The sequence below is a fragment of the Clytia hemisphaerica genome, unplaced genomic scaffold, assembly GCF_902728285.1.
Source record: "Clytia hemisphaerica strain Z4C2 unplaced genomic scaffold, Clytia hemisphaerica genome assembly, whole genome shotgun sequence".
Taxonomy (NCBI): domain Eukaryota; kingdom Metazoa; phylum Cnidaria; class Hydrozoa; order Leptothecata; family Clytiidae; genus Clytia; species Clytia hemisphaerica.
In genome coordinates this window covers 382,137-409,079 of record NW_027104027.1, presented here as the reverse complement: position 1 = coordinate 409,079, position 26,943 = coordinate 382,137, and the positions used below count along the sequence as shown (strand labels likewise).

General features: G+C 35.1%; 1 protein-coding gene across 2 annotated transcripts; it reads left to right on the top strand.

Annotated features, from left to right (window-relative positions):
- The first annotated feature begins 1,939 nt into the window (after positions 1 to 1,939).
- On the top strand, positions 1,940 to 26,912 carry LOC136811618 (pseudouridylate synthase 1 homolog). 2 transcript variants are annotated; one of them, XM_067068242.1, is made up of 14 exons: positions 1,940 to 2,029; positions 17,898 to 18,183; positions 18,390 to 18,496; positions 18,733 to 18,841; positions 19,121 to 19,193; positions 19,336 to 19,398; positions 19,700 to 19,800; positions 19,957 to 20,063; positions 20,544 to 20,589; positions 20,713 to 20,806; positions 25,330 to 25,400; positions 25,559 to 25,603; positions 25,943 to 26,017; positions 26,281 to 26,912. In XM_067068242.1, the coding sequence occupies exons 2-14, from the start codon at positions 17,920 to 17,922 to the stop codon at positions 26,608 to 26,610; spliced, it is 1,485 nt and encodes a 494-aa protein (XP_066924343.1). In that variant the 5' UTR covers positions 1,940 to 2,029; positions 17,898 to 17,919; the 3' UTR covers positions 26,611 to 26,912. The 2 variants fall into 2 exon arrangements, with proteins under 2 accessions (XP_066924343.1, XP_066924344.1); XM_067068243.1 differs by having other exon boundaries at positions 1,946 to 2,029; positions 17,907 to 18,183.
- Positions 26,913 to 26,943: the final 31 nt, after the last annotated feature.

Genomic DNA, 26,943 nt, shown 5'->3' with positions numbered 1-26,943 from the left:
TTTACATTTTGGCAGCAATTAAACTCAATTAAAAATTGTCTCCTTTATTGAAGATAAAGAATAATTTCAATTTCATCTTCAATCAAGGAGAAGGGGGATATATAAAACTCAATTAAAAGAATCAACTGCAGCTGTGATAACTGAGTAACTCTAACTATGAGTTTCATTCATTTTAATCCTTTTAATGGGTTTAAAAAAGGGGAAGAGAGACTTATAAAGTGCTTTATACTGCTTTATATGGTTAAATTTGATATTTTACTTTTTTCTTGTAAAAGAGAATAATAAACTTAAAATTTTCTTTCAAATTGAGTTTTTAAAACTCAATTTGAATTGAGTTTAATGCCTCCGTCTAACGGGTGCATTTGGATGCTTGAAAAAACCACTGAAGTAGACGATATAGCGCTTTTGCAGCATTAATCTTTGTTACACACTTTGGCGGGCGGGACGCTAGTGTGAAAAACTGAACTTAAGGTACTTCTTAGAAAAACTAATTGATATTCTTTGAAGAAAGAACGCCAGAAAAAACCCATTACCAAAAAGATGAAAATGAAAAAACTTTGGCGATGTGTTTTTTTGGAGTGCCAATGAAAAACTCCCAATTTCCAAATTCCAGCCATACTGATTAGTGCCAAAAAATAGGGCCAATAGTTAATCTTCATCATATGCATGCAGCAATGGGCTATTCCAAAAAAAAATTGTACAGGGGTATTGACAAACTTAATTTTCACTCCAAAATCTTGAATACACCGTTTAGGAGTGTGGACTGCGCACGCGTCAATCCAATTTTCCATTGTTTTGATTTTAGCGACCACGGAAAATTCACTCTCCTCCGTAAAAAACGGTAGGTAAACATCTGGTTCTCATAAGGAAACATAGCAGAAAAACGGTAGGTAAAGAACTCCTTTTAATCATAACTTCTTTTCCTCTTGATGAATTTTTGTGAAATTTCAGGAGAGACTTTTAAAATTATCATTGATATCATGTTCAAATATCTAAATCATTCTCTTTAAAGGAGAGAAAAAAATTCACAATGTTTACATTCCTCTAACCTTTCACAGTACTAAAGTGCGCATTTTTAACTACCATTTTTACCGGCCTCTGCAATGGAGTACCGTGAAGATAGCGAAACTCCTAAACGGTGTATTCCTTGTTCAGCAGATAGACGGGTCCAATTGAGTGTTTAAGAATTTGAACACAAATTTTTCCATTTTCTCTTTTGGATGTTGCAGGAAATAAGAAAATGATTAGACAGTGGTTCCTGGCTAAATCAAATGTAACTTTAATGGCACTTTTTAGCCTGCTAAAAGACTAAATGTTTCAATCAAGCTAATAGATAGATACCAGAAGTATTCTTGTCCCTTAAAAAGCCACTTTTTCATGTAAAAATACTCAATTTTACGTCTTGATTCACGAAAGTTAATGCTCGCGAAAAATATTTTTCCGTTAAATTCCCGAAAGTAAATGTTGTGAATTTCGCGATTTTTTGTCCTCACGAAAGTTTCTGCTCGCGAAAGTTTGTACGCCTCCTCCTGAGTAAATGGAAAATTTTAGGGTGTAAAACTTCTCCCAAGGAGGGGGGAAGGGGGAGTTCTAATGCTCAGAAGGTCACAATATATGAAACCATTTTGAAAAAATGATTTCAATAGGATAATACCTGCTTCATGTAGTACGTACATAAACATATTACATCCTTTTCAAACAGTTAAAAGTCTTTTCTTTTCTTCAAAATTATTCCGCCATGCTGATTCCGTTTTTCCACATGGTCAAATTTTGTAAACATCTCCCCGATCTTTCCGATATTATAAAGTTTTCCGATTAAATATCCCGAAAGATTATTATACTCTAAGCTTGTCTATCACACTCTAAAATATTTTTGGTATAAAAGCATTGAGATTTCAAATCAGAGTGTGATCGCTAACAGTACTCGATCGAGAAATTTCAAAAATAAGCATGCGACCATTTGAGTTTGACCAGCAAGAAGTCAAGACGTGCTGTAAAGATTTACAAAGAAGAGAGTCGAAAGATTCAGGTAGAAATTTGACTATTATTAATAGTTGATTTAGAAGGCGATTTATGCCGTGAGAAGTTGTTTCAGATGACTTTTCATTTTTCTTTAAATTTCAAAGCAATTCAAACAGTACCCAAGATAGTCCTGTGTTTTTAAAAAGCACTCATTTTGATTTGTGAAAAACTGTCAAGCAGCTTGTCATTTTCCTTTAGTCCATAAATATAAAGTAGACCTAAATCAGTTAGTCACACTAGCGCCCCGCTAAACTGCGTATAAGATTAATGCTGCGGGAGCGCTTTATCAATTACTTGACTCGTGAGCAAAAAAATGCACCACAAAACTTCTAGTGATTTATGAAAAAACTAGCCGGTTAAGCTGTTGCTGAGCGCACTTTAAGTCCTTTGGATGTTGAAGGCGGCTTACAAGCACGATGAAATTAAATAGTAGAGGGCATTTTGTCGGTTTGTGTAAACCGCAGGTTACAGGTCGCAGGTTACAGGTCACAGGTTACAGGTCACAGGTTACAGGTCAACAAAGTGCAGACCGGAAAAAGATCATAACATATACATAACATAACATCAATACATAACGCGTTAAATTACAAAAAAGTAATACATGTTATTTAGATATTATAAAATGACAATTGAATAGTAATAACAACCTAGTGACACTTACTTACAAAAATAATGACAAAATCATGAAATATGATGCCTAACAAGACAAAAGCACGAAAAATATTTATCATGCAAAATGTGATGTGGATGGTGTGAATGGATAAAAAATGGCACCAAACAGAAGCTTGCAAGGTCCCTACGAGAGTGGTTTTAGAAGGATGGAACTAATTAATTATTCAGTTATTATTTTAATGTCTTAATGACAATTTTTGACAAAAATATTAACAGAATCATAAAATCTGATGCAAGAAAAGACAAAAACACGAAAAATATTTATAATACAGAATGTGATGTTGATAGTGTGAATGGATATAAAACGGCACCAATCAGAAGCTTGTGAGGTCCCTAAGAGAGTGGTTTTAGAAGGATGAAACTAATTAATCATTCAATTGTTATTTTAATGACTTAATGACAATTTTTGACAAAAATATTGACAGAATCACAAAATATCATGTCTTACAAGAGAAATACACCAAAAATATTTAGCATACCGAATGTGATGATAACAATATGGCTGGATATAAAATTACACCAATCAGAAGCTCGTGAGTTCTCTGAGAAGGAAGTTTTAGAGCGATGTGTTTTATTATATGCAACCATCATATAACATTACAAACATTACAATATGTAATATACCTGTTATAGGTATAATATGGTTTCAAATATTTTCTGGTCTGCGTTATACACGGCGCAAACTGCGAAAGATCGATAAAAGGACATGGTTAAATTTTGATGTTTGAAATGGCTTTATATGGATGAAATTGCTTGAGAATTATGTTTTTGATAATTCTTTGTGTTTTCCAAACATTTTCCTCTCCAATGCCATTGATTAGAGTCAACCTGTCATACTGACCTGTAACCTGTAACCTGTAACCTGTGACCTGTAACCTGCGGTTTACACAAACCGGCATTTTGTAAAATCGCTCGATTGTTTTATTTGGTCAAAGCACTTTTACACAATTTTGGATAAGCTATAACAAAATAGTAAACTGGAAGATCAAATCGAAGTCCTTGATTGAATGCAACTATATAATAAAACCTCTTCTTGTAAATATGTTAGTTAACTCTGAAAAATATAAACAATAAATAAATGTCAATATAATGTAAGAATGGCACAATGGCGCAGTCAGTCTTCATCTTGAGCTTTGGCCCAAGGTTAATAGATTTACAAGACCAGCAACAATAGTGTTTCGTAAACCAAATATAAACTTTCATACTACTGAGCAACACATCAAGCTCAGCCAAACAACATAACAATAAATATATACATCTCATCATACTGTATTCCACTTTCTCCTACAGGTGGAATAAAATAAATCGACATAAGCATTTTCCCTTCATCGGGATAAACAACAACGCATTAATCAATAGCTCAATAAAAACAATAACTCAATTCTCAATCTGTTTCAAAGTCATAATCCCCACTTCTCATCCACTGTGGTTGATTACGTTGTCAGAGTGGGCGCTGGTGTGTGTTCTCTTGTTGAGGAAGTTGTGGCATTTCTTCTCTCTCTATTATATTGCCAGCAGGTTCTTCAACAAAATCACTGTCGGAACTGTCTGTTTGTTCGCGAAGTTGAAGGTCAGAGAAGTTGTTTGACGGACCGCATGCAAGATAGAGATTCACCAACAGGACTTGGTACCGGCGCGAGCTAAATTTCGTCGTGAGATTCTGTAAGGTCGCGTATTTACCTTTGATCTTGACGATGACGTAACGGTTCCTGGCTTTGTTCTTGTTGCGTTTGCCTTTTATGAATACCAAATCGCCAGCTGTTAGGTTCGTAGATGTGGCCGTGTTACCTTTAGGAGCTTTCGAGGTAGCACTAGGAAGATGGTTTTTAACGCGTATACTGTCTTGTTGGGCGGACATGTTGGCATCATTCAATTGTAACTGTTCATTCGTAACTTGATCCCTCTGGAAAAGGATCTCTCTGGCGGATAAGCCTCGATTTCTGATACGACTGTTCATAATTTGAACGGCAGACTGTAGTTGTAGATTAGAGATGGGACTGCCTGATGGATCGTCCTTTAATAATTCAATTTCTAGTTCTTGAATGGCTTTATCTTCAACACTGTTTGAGTTTTTGTTTTTGATATGGCCAAAATCGAGTTTGATACCATGTTGTTGAAGTGTTAAGTCGTTACGAATGGCTTGGAATCCAGTTGCAGCGTCGATGCGATCTGTACCGTTGGGTGAGCAGAAGTTGGACGTTGTGACGAGAAGAGCTGTGCGAAGTGATGGAGCGGTTTCATCGTCAATGATGGATGCGGTGGTAAACGAAGAATGAACATCTCTGGTGACACAGATTTTCTGTCGGTTTCGTCGAAGGATGTCAGAGAAAAATCACGGGAGGTGATTGAATAAAGACTTCTTTCGGGATCGATTTGACGTAATTGCATTGACAGCATTGGTCTACCACACTGTTGATAATGGATTCGCTATGATGCCAAAGAAATGGCGGTCGAATAGCAGCTTTAGTTGATGTTTTGACGGATGGTTGTATCGAAGATGGATTGCGGTTGCGATACCAGGGATGATTTGGAATGGGACAACGATCAAGTGTCGTGAACCGGTGAATGGATCGGATTTCTTGACTATAATCAAGATCACGTGATTTCCGGGAAGTTCGTGTACCGTGAGTCAGGTGTGCAAAATGCTCTGCGAAGGTCGGGACAGTTGTGTTGCGCGGATCGCCAAGCAGTTTTGTTGAGGAATGCCATAGGAGGGTTTTGTTGGTTGGTCTTGTTGGTAGTGACAGCATCTACAACTGAGCTTATAGTGTCTTTGACAAATTTACATATTTGACACAATTGATCACAGCATGGTACAGGATTTCGAGAATTAAAGTCACTCAAATGGTTGTCTTTCCCTGGGATGTGCCATAGCTTGCAGAGAGGTATGAACCCTCCTAGGTTTATTTCATCCCCCTATATACCCATCCCCCTCTTTTGTAATGAAATCTTATCCCCCCTTTTTTTTTACAGAAAATCTGTTTCGAAGGAAACTCGCTTTCCCACCTACCAGCAAAATTATCAACAAGAAAGAGTATGAAGTATTATAGTCACGAGCCAACAATGACAGAATATAACTAGCGTTTTTCATTAATCTTGATCATTTTAAAATCTAATCTAAAATGTGTGTGTTCTGTTGAAAGTTCTTCAGGTTTCCCCCTTTTTTATGTGATCCCCCCCTACATTCCCATCCCCCCTAGTTTTTTTTGGCAGATCTCGGTACCCCCCCTACAAAGGCCCTCCAGAAAGTTGGCATCCCCCCTTATTAAAAAGGGGGGTGCAAACTATGTGTGCTGAACAGATACGTTGTAGGACGATAACAGATGACGGTTTTCTTTGGAGAAAGCGTGAGATTGTTTTCTGAGATGCGTTGAAGGACCCTTTCATAATCACGAAGTAGGTCTGGGATAGTGTTTGCTCCTATGAACAAATCGTCGTGGATAACGGTAAGAAATCCCTCAGTAATATAGTCACCGAATACTCGAGATGTTAGTTCATTGAGAAATTCGGATGAACCGGGCATCCCCATAGCAGATCGTAAGTAAACTCTCAGTCCTTTAAATGGGGTCACTGTTGCTAAGTATGGCATGGATTTCTTAGTAAGTGGGATTTGAAAGAAACTCTTTGTAAAGTCAGTTTTAATGATGTATTTGTAGTTTGACAAACGGTGTAGAATATCATCACTTTTCATTGTTGCAGTAGGTGTGATTCGAACATATTGACCCAAGTTGTTGAAAGCTGTAACAAATCGATAGCTCCCGTCTGGTTTTTTACGTAAGAAGCTAGGGGACACAAATTTCACATTGACCCCAACGTCCTCAGGTTTCGCAAGGACGCCTAAACGTTCAAGTTTGTCAGCTTCTTCCTGTAAAAGTTTGAGGTTCCCTTGATTGTAAAATTGAAGTTTACCTTTTTGGGAAGGAGGTTCAACAGGACCCATATTAATGTCAGCACGGATTGGACCACTTCTGTCGTTATAAGCACCAAAATTTGATTGGTGAACCGCTTGATAGCGAGCATTGATGTCACGGAACTGTTGTCGTTGTTGAGCTGTGAGGAGAGCATCAGGATCAACGGAAATGGTTTCAATAGAGGCGGTTTGTGGTTGTGTTGAAGGTGTTGGGAGGCTGTTGTCCTGTCGGATTGGTGTTTCGTCAGGTACAATGACAGGATGAATGTGGGCAAGATGCTCCGACTTTGCGATCTGGATGGGTTCATCAGTCATATTTGGGATTCTCACAACGCCGTTGATGACACGTGAGATGGATGGATGTATCCAGTCACTTCGATTTTGTGCTGGTGTATGCGGTTTGATGGCAACTTCACAATCAAGTTCCTGAAGTGCAGGTGATTTAAACTCGATATATTCACCTGGCATTACAATTTTCTCATAGTCATTACGGAGAAGCGTAGCGTTGATACGACGGATTTGGCGTTGGTTATTTGAGGCATCTCTACCTCTGTTGCCGTACGGAATAGTGGAATTCCCAATTGAAATAGTCTCAGCTTTTAAGAGCCATTTTTTTTAAAAATCTTCAGAATAAAGAAAGTCTGATACCTCACCCTCTTAGATTTTGATGAAATTTTGACCAAATGATCTATCACACAAGAAAATAAGACCCTGAAAATTTCACCTTGATATCTCAAGTAGTTTTGAAGATACAGCGTCTCAAAGATAGGCTACTAAGCGAAAATTGACCCCTAAAAATCATGAACTCTGGTGGGGAGCAGATTTTGAAAGCCAATGAATTTTTATTCAAGTACATTAGAAAGCTGATTTACAGTGGATTTCAAGAACTTTTTGTAGGGAATCAGAAAAAATCAAATTGAGTCTCCAAAATTTTCCCCGAAAATCTCTAGCACCTCCTGTAGAGGGCTTCAAACTTTGCGTAATCTGGGTTTGGAAGCACTTTTAGCTGGCTGCTGATGGTCCTTGGGACTTTTTTGAAGTAAACTTTTGACCTGGAGTGGTTTACTGGTGGGTTTTGGCCACAAAAATAACATTTTCAGGATTTCCATCTTTGCGTAACTGTCAAAAATGGCCGAAAAAATTGCTATTTTGGCAGACCTGGAGCAAAATTCAAGATGGCGTATCTTTTAAGGCAACCCAAATTTTTTTGAAATTTTCAGCAAGGCTTCCTTAGTTAGTAGGTCTAGTTTATAGCCTCAAAAAAATCTCAATGGGCTTTTGAACTCTCTTAAAGATATGATCGATTGAAAATTTGCTTAACTTCGTTGTTTTCTCCCTCTTAAAATGCTAAATCAGGCCCACTTAAGGGCTCTAACAAGATAATTTTTGTCAAAATATTGGTTGATCTTCTCTAGCCAACTAATCATTGGCATTAGGGGAACAACTGAAAAAGATTTCAGGTCATTTCCTTCAACAGATGACATTTTATGACAGTTTCTTTATTTTTAAGTACAGAATATGTAAAAAAATGAGACTGCCATCTGGCGTTTCCTACCATTCCAGGGCCTATATTTCCAGAAAAAAACTCAACCTTTCACAGTTTGGTGAATATTAATCTTAAATATAAGCATGTTACTTCAACTTTATGGGTTTAACAGTACTCAATTCCTATTCAAAAACTTTTTAGACTCATTCAGAAATCCTACTTTGACAATAATTTGCGCTTTACCGCAAAATTTCTAAGTCCAAGTGTCGTGATTAGCTTTTAGACTGTCCAATATCTCTATGATAGTGTACACTAACAGTCTTACTTGTTGATTCTTAAATAACTAAGCAACATTACTAGGGTGATAATTTATGAGATACTGCAAACAATGCTGTTTAAATCTTCTGGACAAGAAATATTGGACAGTCTAAAGCTAATCACAACACTTGGACTTAGAAATTTTGCGATACAGCGCAAATTATTGTCAAAGTAGGATTTCTGAATGAGTCTAAAAAGTTTTTGAATAGGAATTAAGTACTGTTAAACCCATTTAGTTGAAGTAGCCTGCTTATATTTAAGATTATTATTCACCAAACTGTGAAAGGTTGAGGTGTTTCCTGGAAATATGGGCTCTGGAATGGTAGGAAAGGCCAGATGCCAGTCTCATTTTTTTACATATTCTGTACTTAAAAATAAAGAAACAGTCATAAAATGTCATCTGTTGATGGAAATGACCTGAAATCTTTTTCAGTTGTTCCCCTAATGCCAATGATTAGTTGGCTAGAGAAGATCAACCAATATTTTGACAAAAATTATCCTGTTAGAGCCCTTAAGTGGGCCTGATTTAGCATTTTAAGAGGGAGAAAACAACGAAGTTAAGCAAATTTTCAATCGATCATATCTTTAAGAGAGTTCAAAAGCCCATTGAGATTTTTTTGAGGCTATAAACTAGACCTACTAAGGAAGCCTTGCTGAAAATTTCAAAAAAATTTGGTGTTGCCTTAAAAAGATACGCCATCTTGAATTTTGCTCCAGGTCTGCCAAAATAGCAATTTTTTCGGCCATTTTTGACAGTTACGCAAAGATGGAAATCCTGAAAATGTTATTTTTGTGGCCAAAACCCACCAGTAAACCACTCCAGGTCAAAAGTTTACTTCAAAAAAGTCCCAAGGACCATCAGCAGCCAGCTAAAAGTGCTTCCAAACCCAGATTACGCAAAGTTTGAAGCCCTCTACAGAAGGTGCTAGAGATTTTCGGGGAAAATTTTGGAGACTCAATTTGATTTTTTCTGATTCCCTACAAAAAGTTCTTGAAATCCACTGTAAATCAGCTTTCTAATGTACTTGAATAAAAATTCATTGGCTTTCAAAATCTGCTCCCCACCAGAGTTCATGATTTTTAGGGGTCAATTTTCGCTTAGTAGCCTATCTTTGAGACGCTGTATCTTCAAAACTACTTGAGATATCAAGGTGAAATTTTCAGGGTCTTATTTTCTTGTGTGATAGATCATTTGGTCTAAATTTCAGCAAAATCCAAGAGGGTGAGGTATCACACCCTGAAGACTCTTAAAAAAAATGGCTCTTAAATGGACGTGAATATCGTTTGTTTTGCAAAATGGAATTCCGGCAAGAATATCACAGTCTAACCTTTCAATTACTAACGCTGTAATAGGAAGGTCTAAATTTCCAAAGTTTAACGTAAAATGAACTTCTCCTAGTACTGGTAAATTGGACTTGTCAGCTGAGCGAGCTGAATGGACAGTCTTTTTTATGTCAATTCCCGAACGTTTTACGAAAGCTTGAGACACGACGGATGACGTTGCACCCGTGTCAATTACGATATGACATGGGTGGTGCTTGTAAAATGCGAAAAAGAAAGGAGAAGTGTCACATTCGACTTTCTGTAATTTAGTCTCCAAACAATCGATCTTGGGTTCACTTGTAACGGACATGCTCGATTCGAATAATTTGATGTCAGAAGATTCATTTTCATTGTCTCCATCTGACTCATAATCAACAATCACTTGAAACGCTTTAGCCATTTTCCATTTTTTCGAATTTCGAGAGAAACCAACAGTCATTAATGTTGTGTCCTGTATACTGTCGATTTGCGGCTTTGCATAAGGAACAAGCTTTGTTGGGTTTCGATGAAGATTGTTGTCGTGAAGATTGCTTGTTATTGTGGGTACAACTGCCTGAAGAATATTGGTACTTAGATTTCGTGTACTGGATCTGAATTTCTTCTTGTGCGGAGAGTTCAGCAAGAATGGAATCCATGGATTGGGAGAGTTGAGGTTGGATGTCTTTCAGCGTGTACGATTGGAGATTGTGTGCATAAATTCGAGCAACGTATGCTGGTAAGCGGCTATCGATGAGCTGTAACCACAAGTAAACTGCCAATCTCTCGGTGGTGGGAGACATGATTTCGTCCATCGTGGTGGAGACCAGAAGCAACGGTTAGGAGATTGTCCTCTAGGTGAGCAACTATTCTCTGATAAAAGGTTTCATAGCGTTCATCTGGTTTACGTGTAATGTTAGACAGACTTAGAAAGTTCACTTCAGACTGGACGAAGTTGAAATGTTTTCTAATCCTTTGCCAGATCCAGGAGAGACTAGTTGAGCGCTTAATGATTTCGTTCCGGAGTAAAGACGGTGCGAACTTGGCAATAAGTCCCAACATACGTTCTAGCATAATCTTTTTCTGAACAGCGGTCTTACGATTAGGAGCATCAGCTGGGTCATCAGTTAATCCTCGATTTTGTACGGATTGGGGTGACCATTCTCCCTCAAGGAATGACGAAAAATCGTTGCAAAGGCTAAGATGGTAAAGCATATTTGATTGCCAGTTGGCAAAGGAGGTGATAGTTTCATTTTCAGTTAACGACCATTGTTTCGGTGGACGGAAATGGTCAGCCATTTTGTCAAGAAGAGGTTGTTTTTATACTCCCAACAATGTCAATAATAATGTTGTGTGTTTTCAATGTCACTTTTAGGATTTATCAATCTCGCAACTGTCACCACGACAAAATAGTAAACGGGAACATCAAATCGAAGTCTTTGATTGAATGCAACTATATAATAAAACCTCTTCTTGTAAATATGTTAGTTAACTCTGAAAAATATAAACAATAAACAAATGTCAATATAATGTAAGAATGGCACAATGGCGCTAAGGGGTTAGTCCAGGCAATAGACCTTTTCGCCTTTCCATCTGCCATATTGAATTGTATGCAAAAATTATGGTGGCCGAATTGCCGTGGTGAAATTCCCTTAGAAAGTATGCAAAAAGAAAGTATTAATGTAAAACTTACATGCATAATTGGCATTATATTAAAGTGTAATCTTGTAGAAGAAAGATTAAATTTGCTTCTCTTGAAAACTAAAAATAATTATATTTGCTCATCTCTTAGAACAAGCACTTCAAAAATCCATAACATTTGACATACACTCAAACTGAAAAATCACCAGCGAAGGTAAAAAACCTTATTCGGCTGAGGGTAAATTATTCTCCTGGGAATAGAGCCGCCAAATGATCAAATCAAAACATTGATAATGTGTGATGTCATAATTACTGCTTTTCGGTTTGCGTGTTTTGAAAGTTTGATGTGTACGTTGTCTTCGTGGAATTTCTTAACCCTTTAAGTCCCAGGGACCGCACTGCAGTCCCTTTGGACCCATTGTTTTTTCCCAGAGGACTGCATAGCGGTCCCTGATTAATTTTTCATATTGTGATGTTTTGGCGGGAAATAAAGAGATGTCTTTAAATAGCTTTCAAAGAAGATAAGATAGCGCGTCGTGTGCAAAAGACCGCGTAAAAAAAGCTTGTTCGAGTAAAAAGTTTTGTTTACAAAAGTATTTACAAAAATTTTTGCAAGCAAAATCTGTAAGACCGAAAATGGGAATTTTTACAACTTCTATCAATCATTATGATTTTTCTATGAGGGCTAATCAAACAATTCTTTTTTCAGTTAGTAGATACTGTTGTGCTAAACATTTATCAGAAGAATGAATGGGTTTAAATCATTTTTTCATAAATAAAATTACCATTGAATGGCAAAAAATTGCTGTTTTCAAATTTTTTTTCTTCCTTTCTCTGGTCACGTGACACGCTGATGACGTCATTTTGCAAATTTTTTTCTATCAAAATGATCCTCATACTATAAGTGAAAAAGGGTGAAATCTTGAGAGGCCTAGGTTTAGTGATTCCAGAGATATTGAAGCATGAGTAAATGCATTCAAAAATTCATTTTACGGCTCTTGGAAAGTAGCTGTGAAAACTCTGGGACTTAAAGGGTTAATGGCATGAAAACAGAATATGCTATGCCTTTTAATAACAAATTTCTAAAAGGCTTTTGATGTTCTGTGAATATTTCTTTTTGGATTAAGAAATTCCATCTTTTATTGTTCTAATGATTATAATATTTATTTATAAGATGCTTTGTTGTCTTTTTTATCTTTGTTTAAACTTGCATATGTTTTGCATACTTTCCAACTAAATCCAACCACGGCTTTTTCGTTCCTCTATTTTTGCATACAATTCAAGATGGTGGATGGAAAGGCGAAAAGGTCTATACGGGGCATGAGGTAACACCTTGACAATGAAAAAGGTTTGAAACTGTTTTTGGGTTCAAACATATCTATATTTTGAGAATCGCGATGGTTTTCAGGCTAACCAGGGGGCGATAACTTTTTAGAGGGGGTGTTTCGAGGGTACGTGGCAATCGTTTTTGGAGCTAATTTGCCTGGGATAGGGTACTGCATTTCAAGATATCTCATTAACTAAATATCAAAACCTATTAAAACTTTGCAGGGTTTTAGATATAGTCAACTCAGGTAATCGTTACGCACTTTTCAATTGGCTATTAAACTGTGTTGAAAAGATATTACTTGAAACATTATATTGGCAACTTTAAAGCTTGAATGGTAACTTGAAAAGTGCGTAATGATTGGGCTACCCTCGTAAATTTTACGCACCTAATTGATCCGCGGCTCTTGTTATTTGTCACGGAACATTCATGAAAAAACATTTGGTGGGATAAAACGTACTTGAATAGGCTGCTTCTTAGCAACAACCATTTGCGCGCTATCTTGTACCCAGATCTCCTCAGTTCAAAAGTTACTTCATCCTTCTAAAATATCAAAATGGTATCGCCACAGCGCATTTTCTTTGAAGCGAATTTTGGCGAGCGGGAATTCAAAACAGAAACAAATTATTGGTACAAAAGGTAGGGAAATGTTTTGGCTTCCATAATAATTTTACTTCAAGGTTAGAAACCAAGTATATCATGAAATATTGGCGATTCAAAAAGTGCGTAAGAATTAGGAGTGCGTAACGATTACCTGAGTTGACTATAAATCATCAAAGATTGTGTGTGAAAAATTTCAAGATGGTAGCAGGAACAATGTGTATTTTACAGACCCGAATATGAAAATTATGTGAAAAAAAATCTGATTTAAAAAAAATATATAACTTTTAAATTTCACACAGGGCCAAATTCTTCCATGAATATATTATATGCCTTCATTGCTTGTAGGGGTAGCTGTAGCATTGTGGAAAGTTTTATGAATTTTAGACGACTATTTTTTGATTTACAGTCCATTTATTTTGAAAAATTCGGTCAAAACTGCCCCAAAATACAAGAAAATTTTTTAACGTTTTTCTTTATAGCTCAGTAAAAAGCCAAGTAAACCTCATTAAAATTTCACAGATGTTAGTTTTTAAGGCCAGGAACATTCAAGTGAAGTTTCGGGATGGAGGGATGAAAAATGTGTACTTTACAGACCAGAATATTTCTAATTTTTCATAAAAATTAAGATCTCTTTAGTTATGACACCTCAAACCTTATCTGAGACTCATATTTTCAATCAATTGAAGCATTTTTGTTGATAATATTTATAACTATATATACATTCTTAGTTCAGAAGTCTGACTGAACAGTTGTTAAGTACCTTTGATATTTTACTTTTCTGGCTACTTTTGATTTAAATAAAATTGACTCAATTTGAATTATCTCACTTGTCATCAAGTCATGTAAATCAAAGTAAAACGCTTTTAAAGTTGTCATGTGTCGAGAATGCGTTTCTGCTTATTTTGAATTAGATGAAATTGGAAAAAAGTAATTCACAGACCAGAAAATAATAAATATAAGGCATTTTCCATCAATAAATAAAACTTTAAATAGTGAAATGATAATCGTAAGCATATATTTGACTTCATCAAGATTACCAAAAATACATATCCCGAGCAGTTGATGCTCATCAAAAACATTGCTTGCAAAGTATAACACACAGACAAAATGACACACACAATACGGCTATTAATATAGATAAACCAGTGCTTTTTACTAAAAATAACACTGGATAAAACTATGAAAAATTACCTAAAAGCCATAGATGAAAAAATTTGAACCAAGCCAACCTCAAAAACTAATTTGAAGAACAACTTCACAAGAAAAAGATCTATGGGTGAGAAAACAACCACCCACTTACAGTCAGGGAAATCCCTCAATTGCAGTAGTTTTCATTCATGGTAGCCTACAAAGGCTTATAACGGCTATATATAGCGCTGGTCGACGAAGATAAACAAACATCGACAGTAAAAAATCGTACGAGAAGAAAGCTTTTCTTTATATATAATATTGAAAAAAACATTCGAAAGAGTATCAGTAAAATTTCCTTTGTTTGTAGAATGTTTTTTCAAAACCTTTTTCTAATCTTGTTGCACTTGTTTTTACTAAATCAGCATCATCGGACCTTTCAATAATCAAAACAAAACCTTTAAACATGCATGATTCGGCAGCCAGTTTGGAAACGATGCAAAGTCCACACCGAATTGTTATTTGATTAAAGTGAGGTGCACGCCAAAAGAAGTTCGGCTTGCGGAAAGGCGGGCGAAAATGCAGGGGGTAAGGCCCCAATGGGTCCGGGGGTAAGGGCCCAACGGGTCCAGGGTTGAGCCCTTGTTGGGGTTCAGGGGCAAAGCCTCCGAAAGATTTTGATCTTCTCATGCCTAAAAGTTGCTTAAAATTTGTAAAAAAAGAGCTTGAATTGCTGACACTTCTAAGAAAGAAATGTATAAAGTTAAATGAATCATGGACCATGCCATATTTTAGGAATTAATGAGATTAGGGATTAATGAATTAAAACATAGTGTGCAGGGGGGGTCAAGGTCCCACCTAAAATTTCAGGTCCCAGCACTTGAGAAACTCCCACCTGATAGTTGACTTTCCAAGTCCCACCTAAAATAGGGATTTTATTTAATAAAAATTTTTTAATTACCAAATTTCGATGTGCTGACCTCCCCTTCAATTTTTACTTGTTCACGGATAGGAAATGTAAAGCAATTCAATTCAACAACAACAAACTGTGACAAACAGATTACAGGATTCAAAGACAAATATGTAAAAATCTAAAATTTAAAATAATTTTTCTTTCAAGATTTCCACAAGAGTCCCACCTAAAGATTTCTAGTCCCACCTCAACCTATTTCCCCCACCTGAAAGTCCAAAATTTCAGACTCCCACCTGGCTGTTTTGGACCCAAAAATCCAAACCCCCCCCCCTGCAGAGGGGGGGGGGGTGCACACTATGAAAGTGCTTATTCTATTTACACTCTACGTTGTTACATGACGGTCAAGGGAGAGCAAGGTGGATACGTTTAAACCTGGCGTAATGAAATCAGGCGTTAGAATGGCGGTGCTCCTCTCGTCTTGAAAAGCTTTGAATTACACCAATATCTTACTTTATATCCACTCCTTACTCCAATACGCCAAAAGTAATTACTGCCTCACACTAAATATATTTGGCGTGCTGTTCACTAATTCCAGCCTGGTTTGGCAGTAAAAGCAGGCCAGTACACTCTGCAATTAAGAGCTTGATTTTTTGTAAAAGAATTGCCGTTTGAAACAAATGAAAATCAAAGTCAAAGACATTTACCGTTAACTTTCTAATTGATATAGCAAGTTGTAGGGCTTTCAAAGTTTGTGAATATAAATGGTGACTTTCATGAGCTATAAATCTTGGAACCATTTTCAACTTACCCCCAACTTGCCTTCCTCGAAAATGAAGAAGAAATTTGAGGGATCATAATGGAGTGTATGCCATGATAACAACCCACAGCATGGGCCGAACATTTGGGGCCTTGCGATTTATACTTTTAAAAAAATGGCCCAAACATGCGCTGTGCATGACGTCACCTGCACAGAAAATGGACAGTTCCAGGAAAAAACCATTACCCCCTGTGGACGACAGGGATTTTTGGAATTATTTTTCACTTGGAAATCGTAAAAGAATTAAAGGGACATGACAGTACTTGCGAAAATTTGTAAACAAACTGTATGCTGCAGATACAAAATCAAAACAAATGTCACATGTCAAAATAAAGAATCAAACCAAATATGGCTAATTTTGATTGTTCAATTGTTTTACAAGTTTGTTTTGGACATGTGATTTTAATTGTTCTCTTTAATTACACGTGGTTTGCGCAATGTTTACATTTTACTACTTTTATGTCCCTTTAAAAGAGGATAAGGAAAATCCAGGGTTTTTCCTCCTCATTAGTCATCATATCGGAAAATCCGTAAAATGTTGGCTCATTTGTATTGTTTTTAAAAGCTTGGTTTATGGAAACAAAAATACAACTGTTTACCTTACTGAAAAGGCATATATAAATTAAATTGTGAAATTTTGTCTTCCATAGCGCCATCCACAATTAATTAAGTCCCTGCGAAATCGTTAGATTATTCAATCAAAGTACCTTGAAGAAATTTTCATGTAATTATATTTAGCAGTTTTTGCAAGATTAAATTCCGAAAATCACATCAAAATGGCTAAACCACAAAATTTGATTTTTTATTGGCTATCTTAAGAGAAGAAATTATAGTGGAAAGAATTATAGTGGATTTGGCGGATTTTGGTTTCTGCTAAACTTAAACTTTTTTCCAATCTGCCAAATTAAATTCTCACCAAATTTAAAATAATATGTATTGTTTTCATGCCCCAAGTGTGTGCTATTTCATGCCTTAAAAACAATGTTTTTGATCGGAGAAATTTATCCTTCATCCACCAAATTAAATTCTTGCCAAATTTAATTTTTCAAGCTGTTGACAGTTTTTTAACCATCTAAACTTATGAAAAGTGTTGATATTTTGTTGCAATGAAAGTTGTATTTTCAACATAAATATGTTATTAAGTTTTCGAAAAACAAATAAAAAAAAATTATTTCTTGATCCAAATTTTCTTCTTGAAATCAAGTCAATCGCAAATTTAAACTCCTCAAAACTCCAATTTTGGCCGAAGCAAAATTAAACTCAGCGAAACATTTTGCTTTTGAGGTATGAACCACAAAATCAAATTCACAAAAAATTCTTCCCTTAAGGACTTTCCCTCACCAAAATGATTTATAGTTCAGTTTACATTTGGGTAGCTTAAGGGGAATAATTTTCGTGAGAAGTTATTTTCGGGAAGCAATTTTGTGATGACAAACGAACACTTTTAAGTCAATTGTTAATAGATTTTAGTGTGATGCATAAAAGGGCAAAAATTAGAGGTGTGGTGCATGATGAGCCAATTTACACCCAAACTCCTCCTAAAAAATCCCTTTGCAGCATGCAGCAAATAAAAGGTTATAATTGGTGATTTTATCTAATTTATTCCCCTGATAGGGTGAAAAATGATTCACGCAAAGGCTCTAATAAATGGCTTAAAACACTTCCTTTATTTGAATTATTCTGTGATTTAAGTATCCCCCCTAAGGCATGGTGGCAAAAATCTTTGCAACCCCATAATTTTAGTTATTTTAATCGTCATAGATCTTACAGGTGTTTTATAACAATGGCAGTTCCATTGGATCAATACCTTGCAGAAGATGGTAATGATCAAGATCTCTTGACTGAGACACCTCAAGAAATTTTCCAAAAGATCAAAGAAGAGCAGGAAAAATATCAACAAGAGAAACTATCAGAACCATCAAATAAAAAGATAAAAGTTGAGGATGGAGAGTTTCTTGATGAAAAGAAACCAGTGAAAGAAGAGGAGATCGAGGAAGGAGAATTGGAAGATGGGGAAGTCCCTGATGACGATGGAGCTTATGTAGAAGTAAGAATATCCCTCTGCATCAGAAAAGTCATAATTATTTTATCTGGAATTAACTTTCAATGGTCTCGTTTGTCCTCTCATTCTCACTTACTTTCATTAAAAATTTAAACCTCTTTGTAAGATAAATTCTATTGAAACCTCTTGAATCTTTGACATTTTGTGTTTAATTTGATTAAAATTCCAAATAAACCACCATTCTCTTAAAGGTACCAGTTGTGAATCCAATTATCAAGGCTGAAGAAGAAGAAAGAAAAAAGAAGAAAGTTGCTCTTCTACTTTCTTACTGTGGTGCTAAATATCATGGCATGCAAAAGTGAGATTTTCTTGATTTAAAAAAAATGATTTATAAAAAGTAATGGCTTCTGCCCTGGGTTAAAATTTACCAGTTTTGGAAAGAAACTATAGGTAGCTGACAGCATTATCTTTTTTAAGTTAAATAAGCGTATGTGACACAAGGTACTTTGCCAAAATTGCTTCCCTAAAAAAATCAATCATGATAAAAATTTCATTATGTGTAGAAGTCATTATTTCGTATCTTGATCTGTATAGGAATCCAGATGTGGAAACTATTGAGCTGAAACTTTTACAAGCGTTAGTGAAAATCGGTTCAATTCCAGAAATGCACATGCAATATTATTTGGATGATAATGTGAATCAGGTGACTTTAAAACTAAAATTTTTATATTCTTTTATATTCTTTTATATATGTTCTATTCTTCTTCACATTAACCATGCCTCCACTCAGAACAAGATCAACTTTTCAGCTATAAATGCTTTCATATACGATCCTGATCTTTTCTAGGTATGGTCGTTTGTTATAGAAACTTAACATTCATGAGATGATGTACAATTCTAGGATGCAGGCTTAGAATCTACCTAGGATCACTTAATTTCATCCTTATTTATCTGTAAAGAAGTATCTTTTATTATTTTGTAGCTAAGTTTTCAACGTGCAGCAAGAACTGATAAGGGTGTCTCTGCAGTACGACAGGTTGCATCTCTAAAACTAAGTAAGTTTTGTTTTTCAACCTATCAGGAGTTATGTCTTTTTGCTGATTATGAAAGATATAGTTTAAAATGAGCAACTCACTTCAATTTTACAATGCAAAAAGAACTTTTTTGAAATTTTATATTTATTAAATTACTTTTCAGTTGCAAATGACAATTTTATTGAAGAGCTCAATCAAGCATTACCTAAAGATATTCGTAGTTACGGTAAGTTTGAAGAGTTTGAGACTGAAGATGTGACGCCAAAGAAAAAACAGGGTAACCTTGGTGCAAAATTGCTATTTTCCAGTGCTACATGTTCTTCTATCTGTAGACAGAAGTTTATCCACTAAAGATTTCTAACAAAGATTTTCACCCTGAGTGCTGAAAAAACTACTTATAGTACTTATAATTAGGTACTTGCTGATGCAGTAAAAGAACAAAAACGTTCTGGAACGTTCCAGGAGCGCTAATGAAACGATAGTTTTGAATGATATTTGAACTCATTATATTTTCTGATTCTTTTAAGGGTATGAAAGAGTAACAAAGACGTTTGATTCAAAATGTGCTTGCTCTGGAAGAAGTTATGAATACTTGTGCCCATCCTTTGCCTTTGCACCAGATAAGAATGTAAATAAACCTTTGTTGTTTTCTAATAAATTTAAAATCATAAGAGATCATTATAATGAATTAAAGAACAAACAAGAGAACGAATAAACAAGATTGTACTATTATAAGTCAATCTGAATAAAACTTTGATTTTAAAGGCTTTTTTATTCTATTTAGACCATGGATTCATCCTATCGTATATCAGATGAGCACCTGGCATTTTTGAATTCACTCCTTGCGCAGTATTTGGGAACTCATAACTTTCATAACTTCACCAGTGGGAAGTAAGTTAAAGGCCAAAGATTCTTCTTCTTTCTGAAATCTTTTAAAATGTATTTAATGATAATCTTTGTGAGCTAGCTTGACACACTATGTCAATTATAAAATTAGTTGAGTTTAAAGCTCTTAAAGGGGTAGAGAGGAAACTCTTTGATAATTAAATGAAGCCACTTTATATTTCCCACCACAAAAAGTCAGATTGAAAAATAAGCTGCATTAAAATAAAGGAAAGTGCCAAGGCTAGATTCGATATGTCGCCGCAAATTGAGCGCAAATCTTGAGGCTACAATATTTGCTTCAGAAAGGTTGAAGATCTCTCTCTAGCCTTCCACTTTAAACTCTAATTGTGTAAACTCCTCAAAAATCACTGACCATTATGGAAAGAAGGATCTCTAAGCATTTCACTTTTTCATCCAAATCTATCTGCCATCTCTTATGAGAGCCATCTTTTTGGAATAACTAATTACTAAATTATTGTTTTATAGACATCCATCTGATAAAAGTGCCAACCGCTACATTACGAAATGTGAGGTATAAAAGGTTTTCCCAATTTCAAGGTTTAGAGAAAAATCTACAACTTCGAAACTTATTTCTTGAATGGTTAAAAAAGGGTGTTGCTCCAAATTGCCAAAGAAATTCTTCATTGCTTTTTAGGCCAAAAAGCCATTCGAATGTCGTGCACATGAGTTCATTGCTATTGGAATTACTGGACAAAGCTTTATGATTCATCAAATTCGTAAAATGATTGGTTAGTTGTTTTGTTGTTTTTTTCTCTTTATAATTCGAAAAAATACAATTTACATACACTTACGAACATATACTACAAACAAGACGAACACAGAAAAAATATATGTTGTGTTGATATAGTTCTTCTCCCCAAAAGACACTAAGTGATACCAGGGGGGGGGTCGGTAGTAAAATCTCAGACATATATGAGTAGTAAAAGGATTTTAACGAATTTTTACATACCACCACCCAGACTCTTGAAGAGGTATTTTACTACCCTGGTAGTAAAAGTTTTTGGGACAATTTGTCATGGAGACCACCTATTTTTTGTTTGCTTTTCGGACTAAAAAATGATTATTTCTGTGACACATTTTTCACTTAGTGTAAAAATTATTGTTTTGCCCTTAGAATTCAAGTCTTTTTTATACAGGGGGGGGTCAGGGTCCAAGATACCAACCCAGGGCCCAAAAACCTGACTTTTCGAGATTTGAAAGTAGTAGACACCACCACCCCCTAAATTGGTATCAATACCAACTTGTAAACCCCAATTTTCTAAAAAAGGGGACCCACCCCCCTAAATTGGTATCGATACGAACTAGAAAATCCCAATTTTTCTGAAAAAGGGGGACCCACCCCCTCATTTTGGTATCGATACCAAGTTGACTTTTGAAATTTGAAAAAAGAAATTGACACCACCCCCCGGCCCTGGGTTTGGTATCTGGATCCTGACCCCCCCTGTTTTATATTGACAAAAAATCTCGAGAATTTTTTGTTTGCAGCAAACAACTTTCCAACAGAAATTTTTTTCAAATTATAAAAATTTTCAGATTCTTTCAGAAAAGTCATCCAAAAAATTAAAAGAATTACAAAAATAGCTAAAATTTGCTAATTTTACCAGTTTTAACTACCCAGGTAGTAAAATTTTTTCAACATTTAACACATAGATACCACCCATTTTAGTATTTAGTAAATTTTTTTTCTCGATTTTTCGTCACACCACCACCGTAGTAAACGTCATTATGTCTAAGATTTTACTACCGACCCCCCCCCCTGAGTGATAGGGTACTAGATTATGAAATAAAAAAATCGAAAATCAAAAGGAAAACCATACTAAAGTAAAAAGGGAAAAAAAGGTATTTGAGCTTATCTGTTAAATCTACAATCTACAATAAGGCACCACTAAACCTTTAAGACCCAAGAATAAATTCAATGGTAAAATTAATTAATGAGTTCTTTATGTTGAAAGAAAAGGTTGCATAGTTTTTTTTTGGACCTACCCCGGTGGAGGTCCTATAAATTAACCTTAATTGTCCGTTCGTTCGTTCGTTCGTTCGTTCGTTCGTTCGTTCGTTCGTTCGTTCGTTCGTTCGTTCGTTCGTTATTAGCTTTCCTCATGATTGACTCGTTAGTTTTTTCTGATTTTTTGCACAAAGATGCATAACTATAAACCCTCGAATGCGACGGAGCCCGATTTTCAAAACAAAATGTTTTTGGGCAAATTTGGGCCAAAAACGGCTAAAAACGTTTTTTTTGGACTTATTAGGTCGTTAATTTTTTCTGATTTTTTGCATGAAAGTAGAGTACCATCGTATGTAAAAGATGGCTTAAGCAGATCTTTGCAAAAAAAATTTGTTGGCTCAAAAAACGCATGTTTATCTATAAGAATCACTATTAATAAGCATACATCAATGTTCTTAGTCAAATTACTCAAATTTTTTATGAAATAGATGTTTTTTTGCTCAAGAGGGCTTACTTTTAAAGAATATGTGTGTTTCAACATGAAATTTTGGTTGCTTGGCGTGCTTTTATAGAAAAACTGGCCAAATTCGATTTTTTTTATAAGCACATCATCAATTACTTAGGTATTAGCTTTTCTCGAGATTGGCTCTTTCATTCTTTACGATTTTTTGAACAAAGATGCATAACTATAAACCCTCGAATGTGACGGAGCCCGATTTTCAAAACAAAATGTTTTTGGGCAAATTTGGGCCAAAAAGCGGCTAAAAAAATGGGTTTTTTGGACTTTGTGAAAAATTGGGTCATTAATTTTTTCTGATTTTTTGCAAGAAAGTAAGGTACCATCATAGGTAAAAGATGGTTCAAGCAGATTTTTGCAAAAAAATTTGTTGGCTCAAAAAACGTATGTTTATCTATAAGAATCACTATTAATAAGCGTACATCAATGTTCTTAGTCAAATTACTCAATTTTTTTCATGAGATAGATGTTTTTTATGCTCATGAGGGCTTACTTTTAAAGAATGTACGTGTTTAGACATGAAATTTTGATTGCTTGGCTTGTTTTTATAGAAAAACTGGCCAAATTCGATATTTTTTTATAAGCACACTATCAATTACTTAGGTATTACTAGCTTTTCTCTAGATGGGCTCTTTCATTCTTTACGATTTTTTGCACAAAGATGCATAACTATATAAACCTTCGAATGTGACGGAGCCCGATTTTTGAAGAAAAATATATTTTTGGAGAAGAATATTTTGGGGTAAATTACAGCTAAAAAACGGCTAAAAAAAGGGTTTTTTGGACTTGTTATTTTCTGACTTTTTGCATGAAAGTAGGTAAAAGATAGCTCAAGCAGATTTTTGTAAAAAAAGAATTTTTCAGCTCAAAAAACGCATATTTATCTATAAGAATCACTATTAATAAGCATACATCAATGTTCTTAAAATTACTGAATTTTTTGATGAGATATGTTTTTATGCTCTCGAAGTCTTGAATATGAAAGAATATTTCAAGAGCATGAAATTTTGGTTTCTAAACGTGTTTTTTTATAAGAAACAAACGACTAATTTTAATAGATCGTCACTATTTGTGTTCTGAATGATTGTTTAATGGTCACGTTTATGTAGATATCAATTATATATGTGTTAAATGCATAACCAGGTAGGTCCATAAAAGTATTACTTGTTTTCATCAATTTCGTGATTTCCTGTATACTTTTCCCCCAAACATTTCGTGAAATGATACATGGGTGTTGATGAATGAATATTACAACTGTTTTTTCTTCTAGAACTTTTCATTCTGTAGATATTATCTTAATAGAGATAATTCCCTAGTATAGTATTTTTTCTTAAATATAAATTGCTGGGTCCTATTTTTGGACCTACCTCCGGGTACCCCGGTGGAGGTTCTATAAATTAACCCATGTCCGTTCGTCTGTTCGTTCGTCCGTCCGTCCGTCTGTTACCAGCTTTTCTCAGGATTGGCTCATTAGTTTTTTCTGATTTTTTGCACAATGATGCAAAATCGCAATGCCCAGAACGTGACGGAGCCCGATTTTTGAGAAAAAATTTATTTGGGCAAATTTGGGCCAAAAACTACCTAAAAATAGGGTTTTTTGGACTTTGTGCAAAATCCTGTCATTACTTTTTTCTGATTTTTTGTACAAAGATGGAGGGCAAGATTTTCTAAAGAATGGCTGAAGTGGTTTTTCCCGGAAAATTCTTATTCGCCTTAAAAAACAGATTTTCGTATTTTGGGGAAATTCCCTTTAACCAAATAAGAAAATATAGCTTTTCTCAATGTTGACTCGTTATTTTTTTCTGATTTTTTGCACAACGATGCAAAATGGCAATGCCTAAAATGTGTCGGAGCCCGATTTTCGAAAAATAATATATTTGGGCAAATTTGGGCCAAAAACTGCCTAAAAATAGGGTTTTTTGGACTTTGTGCAAAATCCTGTCATTACTTTTTTCTGATTTTTTGTACAAAGATGGAGGGCAAGATTTTCTAAAGAATGGCTGAAGTGGTTTTTCCCGGAAAATTCTTATTCGCCTTAAAAAACAGATTTTCGTATTTTGGGGAAATTCCCTTTAACCAAATAAGAAAATATAGCTTTTCTCAAAGTTAACTCATTATTTTTTTGTGATTTTTTGCACAATGATGCAAAATGGCAATGCCCAAAATGTGAAGGAGCCAGATTTTCGAGAAAAAAATATTTGGGCAAGTTCGGGCCAAAAACTGCCTAAAAATAGGGTTTTTTGGACTTTGTGCAAAATCCTGTCATTACTTTTTTCTGATTTTTTGTACAAAGATGGAGGGCAAGATTCTCTAAAGAATGGCTGAAGTGCTTTTTCCTGGAAAACTCTTATTCGCCTTAAAAGATGGATTTTCGTATTTTGGGGAAATTCCCTTTAACCAAATAAGAAAATATAGCTTTTCTCAATGTTGACTCATATTTTCTGAATTTTTTGCACAATGATGCAAAATGGCAATGCCCGAAATGTGAAGGAGCCAGATTTTTAAGGAAAATCTTTTTGGGCAAATTTGGGCCAAAAACAGCTTAAAAGGTTTTTTGGGCCTGAATGGTTTAAGTGATTTTCGTATTTGGGGAAATTCCTTTTTACCATTTTACATTATTCAACACACAAGCTTTATTTTTCCATTCTGAATTTTTGTACAATTATTGTCACTTTTTTCTTATTTTCATCTGATGTTAATCATTAGGTAGGTCCATTCGGCATGTTGCTTGTTCCTTGTGTATTTTTAACAAAACAAATTTTATCACATTTTACGTTTCTTTCTTTTAGGTCTTTGCATTGCAATTTGCAGAGGTTTTTGCTCAAAAGAGCACATCGAAGCTGCATGGGGTTTTAATAAGGTAAAATGGAAAACTATTCAACACTGTTATAGAATTCATCAGAGAAACTTGATTTATTTTGGATATAATTTTAAAGTATAGGGCTCATCTTCGAAATCAGAAGGAGCGCATTTTTTTCAAATATTGGAAAATTTCAACAGCTTTTTCAATTTTTTTAGCTTGATATTCCACGAGCTCCTGGACTTGGCTTGTTGTTGGAGAGGGTATGTTGTACTTTTAATTGAAAGTTATATTCTTTATGTGTTATTTGACTTAAATAAAGTTTTTTGAAAGACTTGAGAAAAAAGGCTAGGTAAATGATGTGACAAATGACAAATTTTCTATGAACAAAATCGATTGTCAACAATGCAAAAACTTTTCATTGAACACAGACTATGTTTATCTTTAGACAATATACTTTTCGATAGAAGGAACTCGCCTTGATGTCATCAGAAGCTGTTATGAACGACTACAAACTTCGATAAATAAGTCCCCAGAGTATACAAGGTAAAACGTTTGATTTGTACCCTTATGTATTAAGGAAAATATTTACGAATTTTCAGGTTGAGTACCAGCAATACAATGAAAAATATGGTAATGATGGCTTGCACAATCCGCTGACCTGGCAGGATCTCGAGGTATTAGATTTTTTTGTGCCTATTCATGCTCTGTGACATTTTCTGACTTTAATGTGGCAACCATATCAGCGTAATTTGAGTTATTTCGCATGGTAGAAAAAAAGATAGCACGCTTATTATACAAACTTTCTCAATACTACTGGTTGTTTTATTTGATAAACTTGGAAATATTTTTCTGGATAGCGCTTTCTAAATTTACATTTGAGCTTTTTACCATGAATTATTGTTTTTCATGTTAACAAAAACCATTCTTGTTTTTTAAGCTTGAAGTTGAAAGATTTAAGATTGAATGTATTTGGCAATCAATAATGGAGGAGGAAATTAAAAAATCGCCCATGGTTATTTGGTTGAAAACTCTAGCAAACCATACGTACAGTACAGTTGGCATGAACCAACCTCAAGATACAGGATATAAAGGACAGAAAGGTGTTTTCCCCACCAATGTTCCAAATAGTAACAATAAAAGGGGCAGAGGAACTTATAGAGGACATAAGCGACCCTGGGAGAGTGGACCCAGAGGTGGGGGTCGTGGCGGACGCGGTGGACGTGGTGGTTGGAATAATAACAACAATAGGGGTGGTGCAAACAAGTGATTTGTTGGTTATTGTTTCAAATTGTGAAATTCTTCTCGTCAGCTACAAAACATGTGATTAATAAGCCGAAGATTAACAACATATCAGCCAACTATCAAGGTTATTTGGCTAATCTTTAATTACAAAATGGTCTAAATCGAAATGAGATGAAATGAAATGAAAGAAAATGGATTGTTTTTTAATCTAGTCATCAATATTTAAAATATTTTCGTCCAGTATCCTTCATTTTTTTAGTATCATATCATTTTTGTATACTTATATGTTGTATGTTGAATTCTACCGCACCTTCTTGATATACTACACGTTCGAGAGAAGATTCTTCAGCGATGACGA

Bases quoted from the DNA above. Each gene is read 5' to 3' on its own strand.
- LOC136811618 (XM_067068242.1), top strand. From the start codon at position 17,920: ATGGCAGTTCCATTGGATCAATACCTTGCAGAAGATGGTAATGATCAA. The intron at 20,807-25,329 runs GTTAGTTGTTTT...TCTTTCTTTTAG, and splicing joins TCAAATTCGTAAAATGATTG to GTCTTTGCATTGCAATTTGC. The intron at 26,018-26,280 runs GTATTAGATTTT...TTGTTTTTTAAG, and splicing joins TGACCTGGCAGGATCTCGAG to CTTGAAGTTGAAAGATTTAA.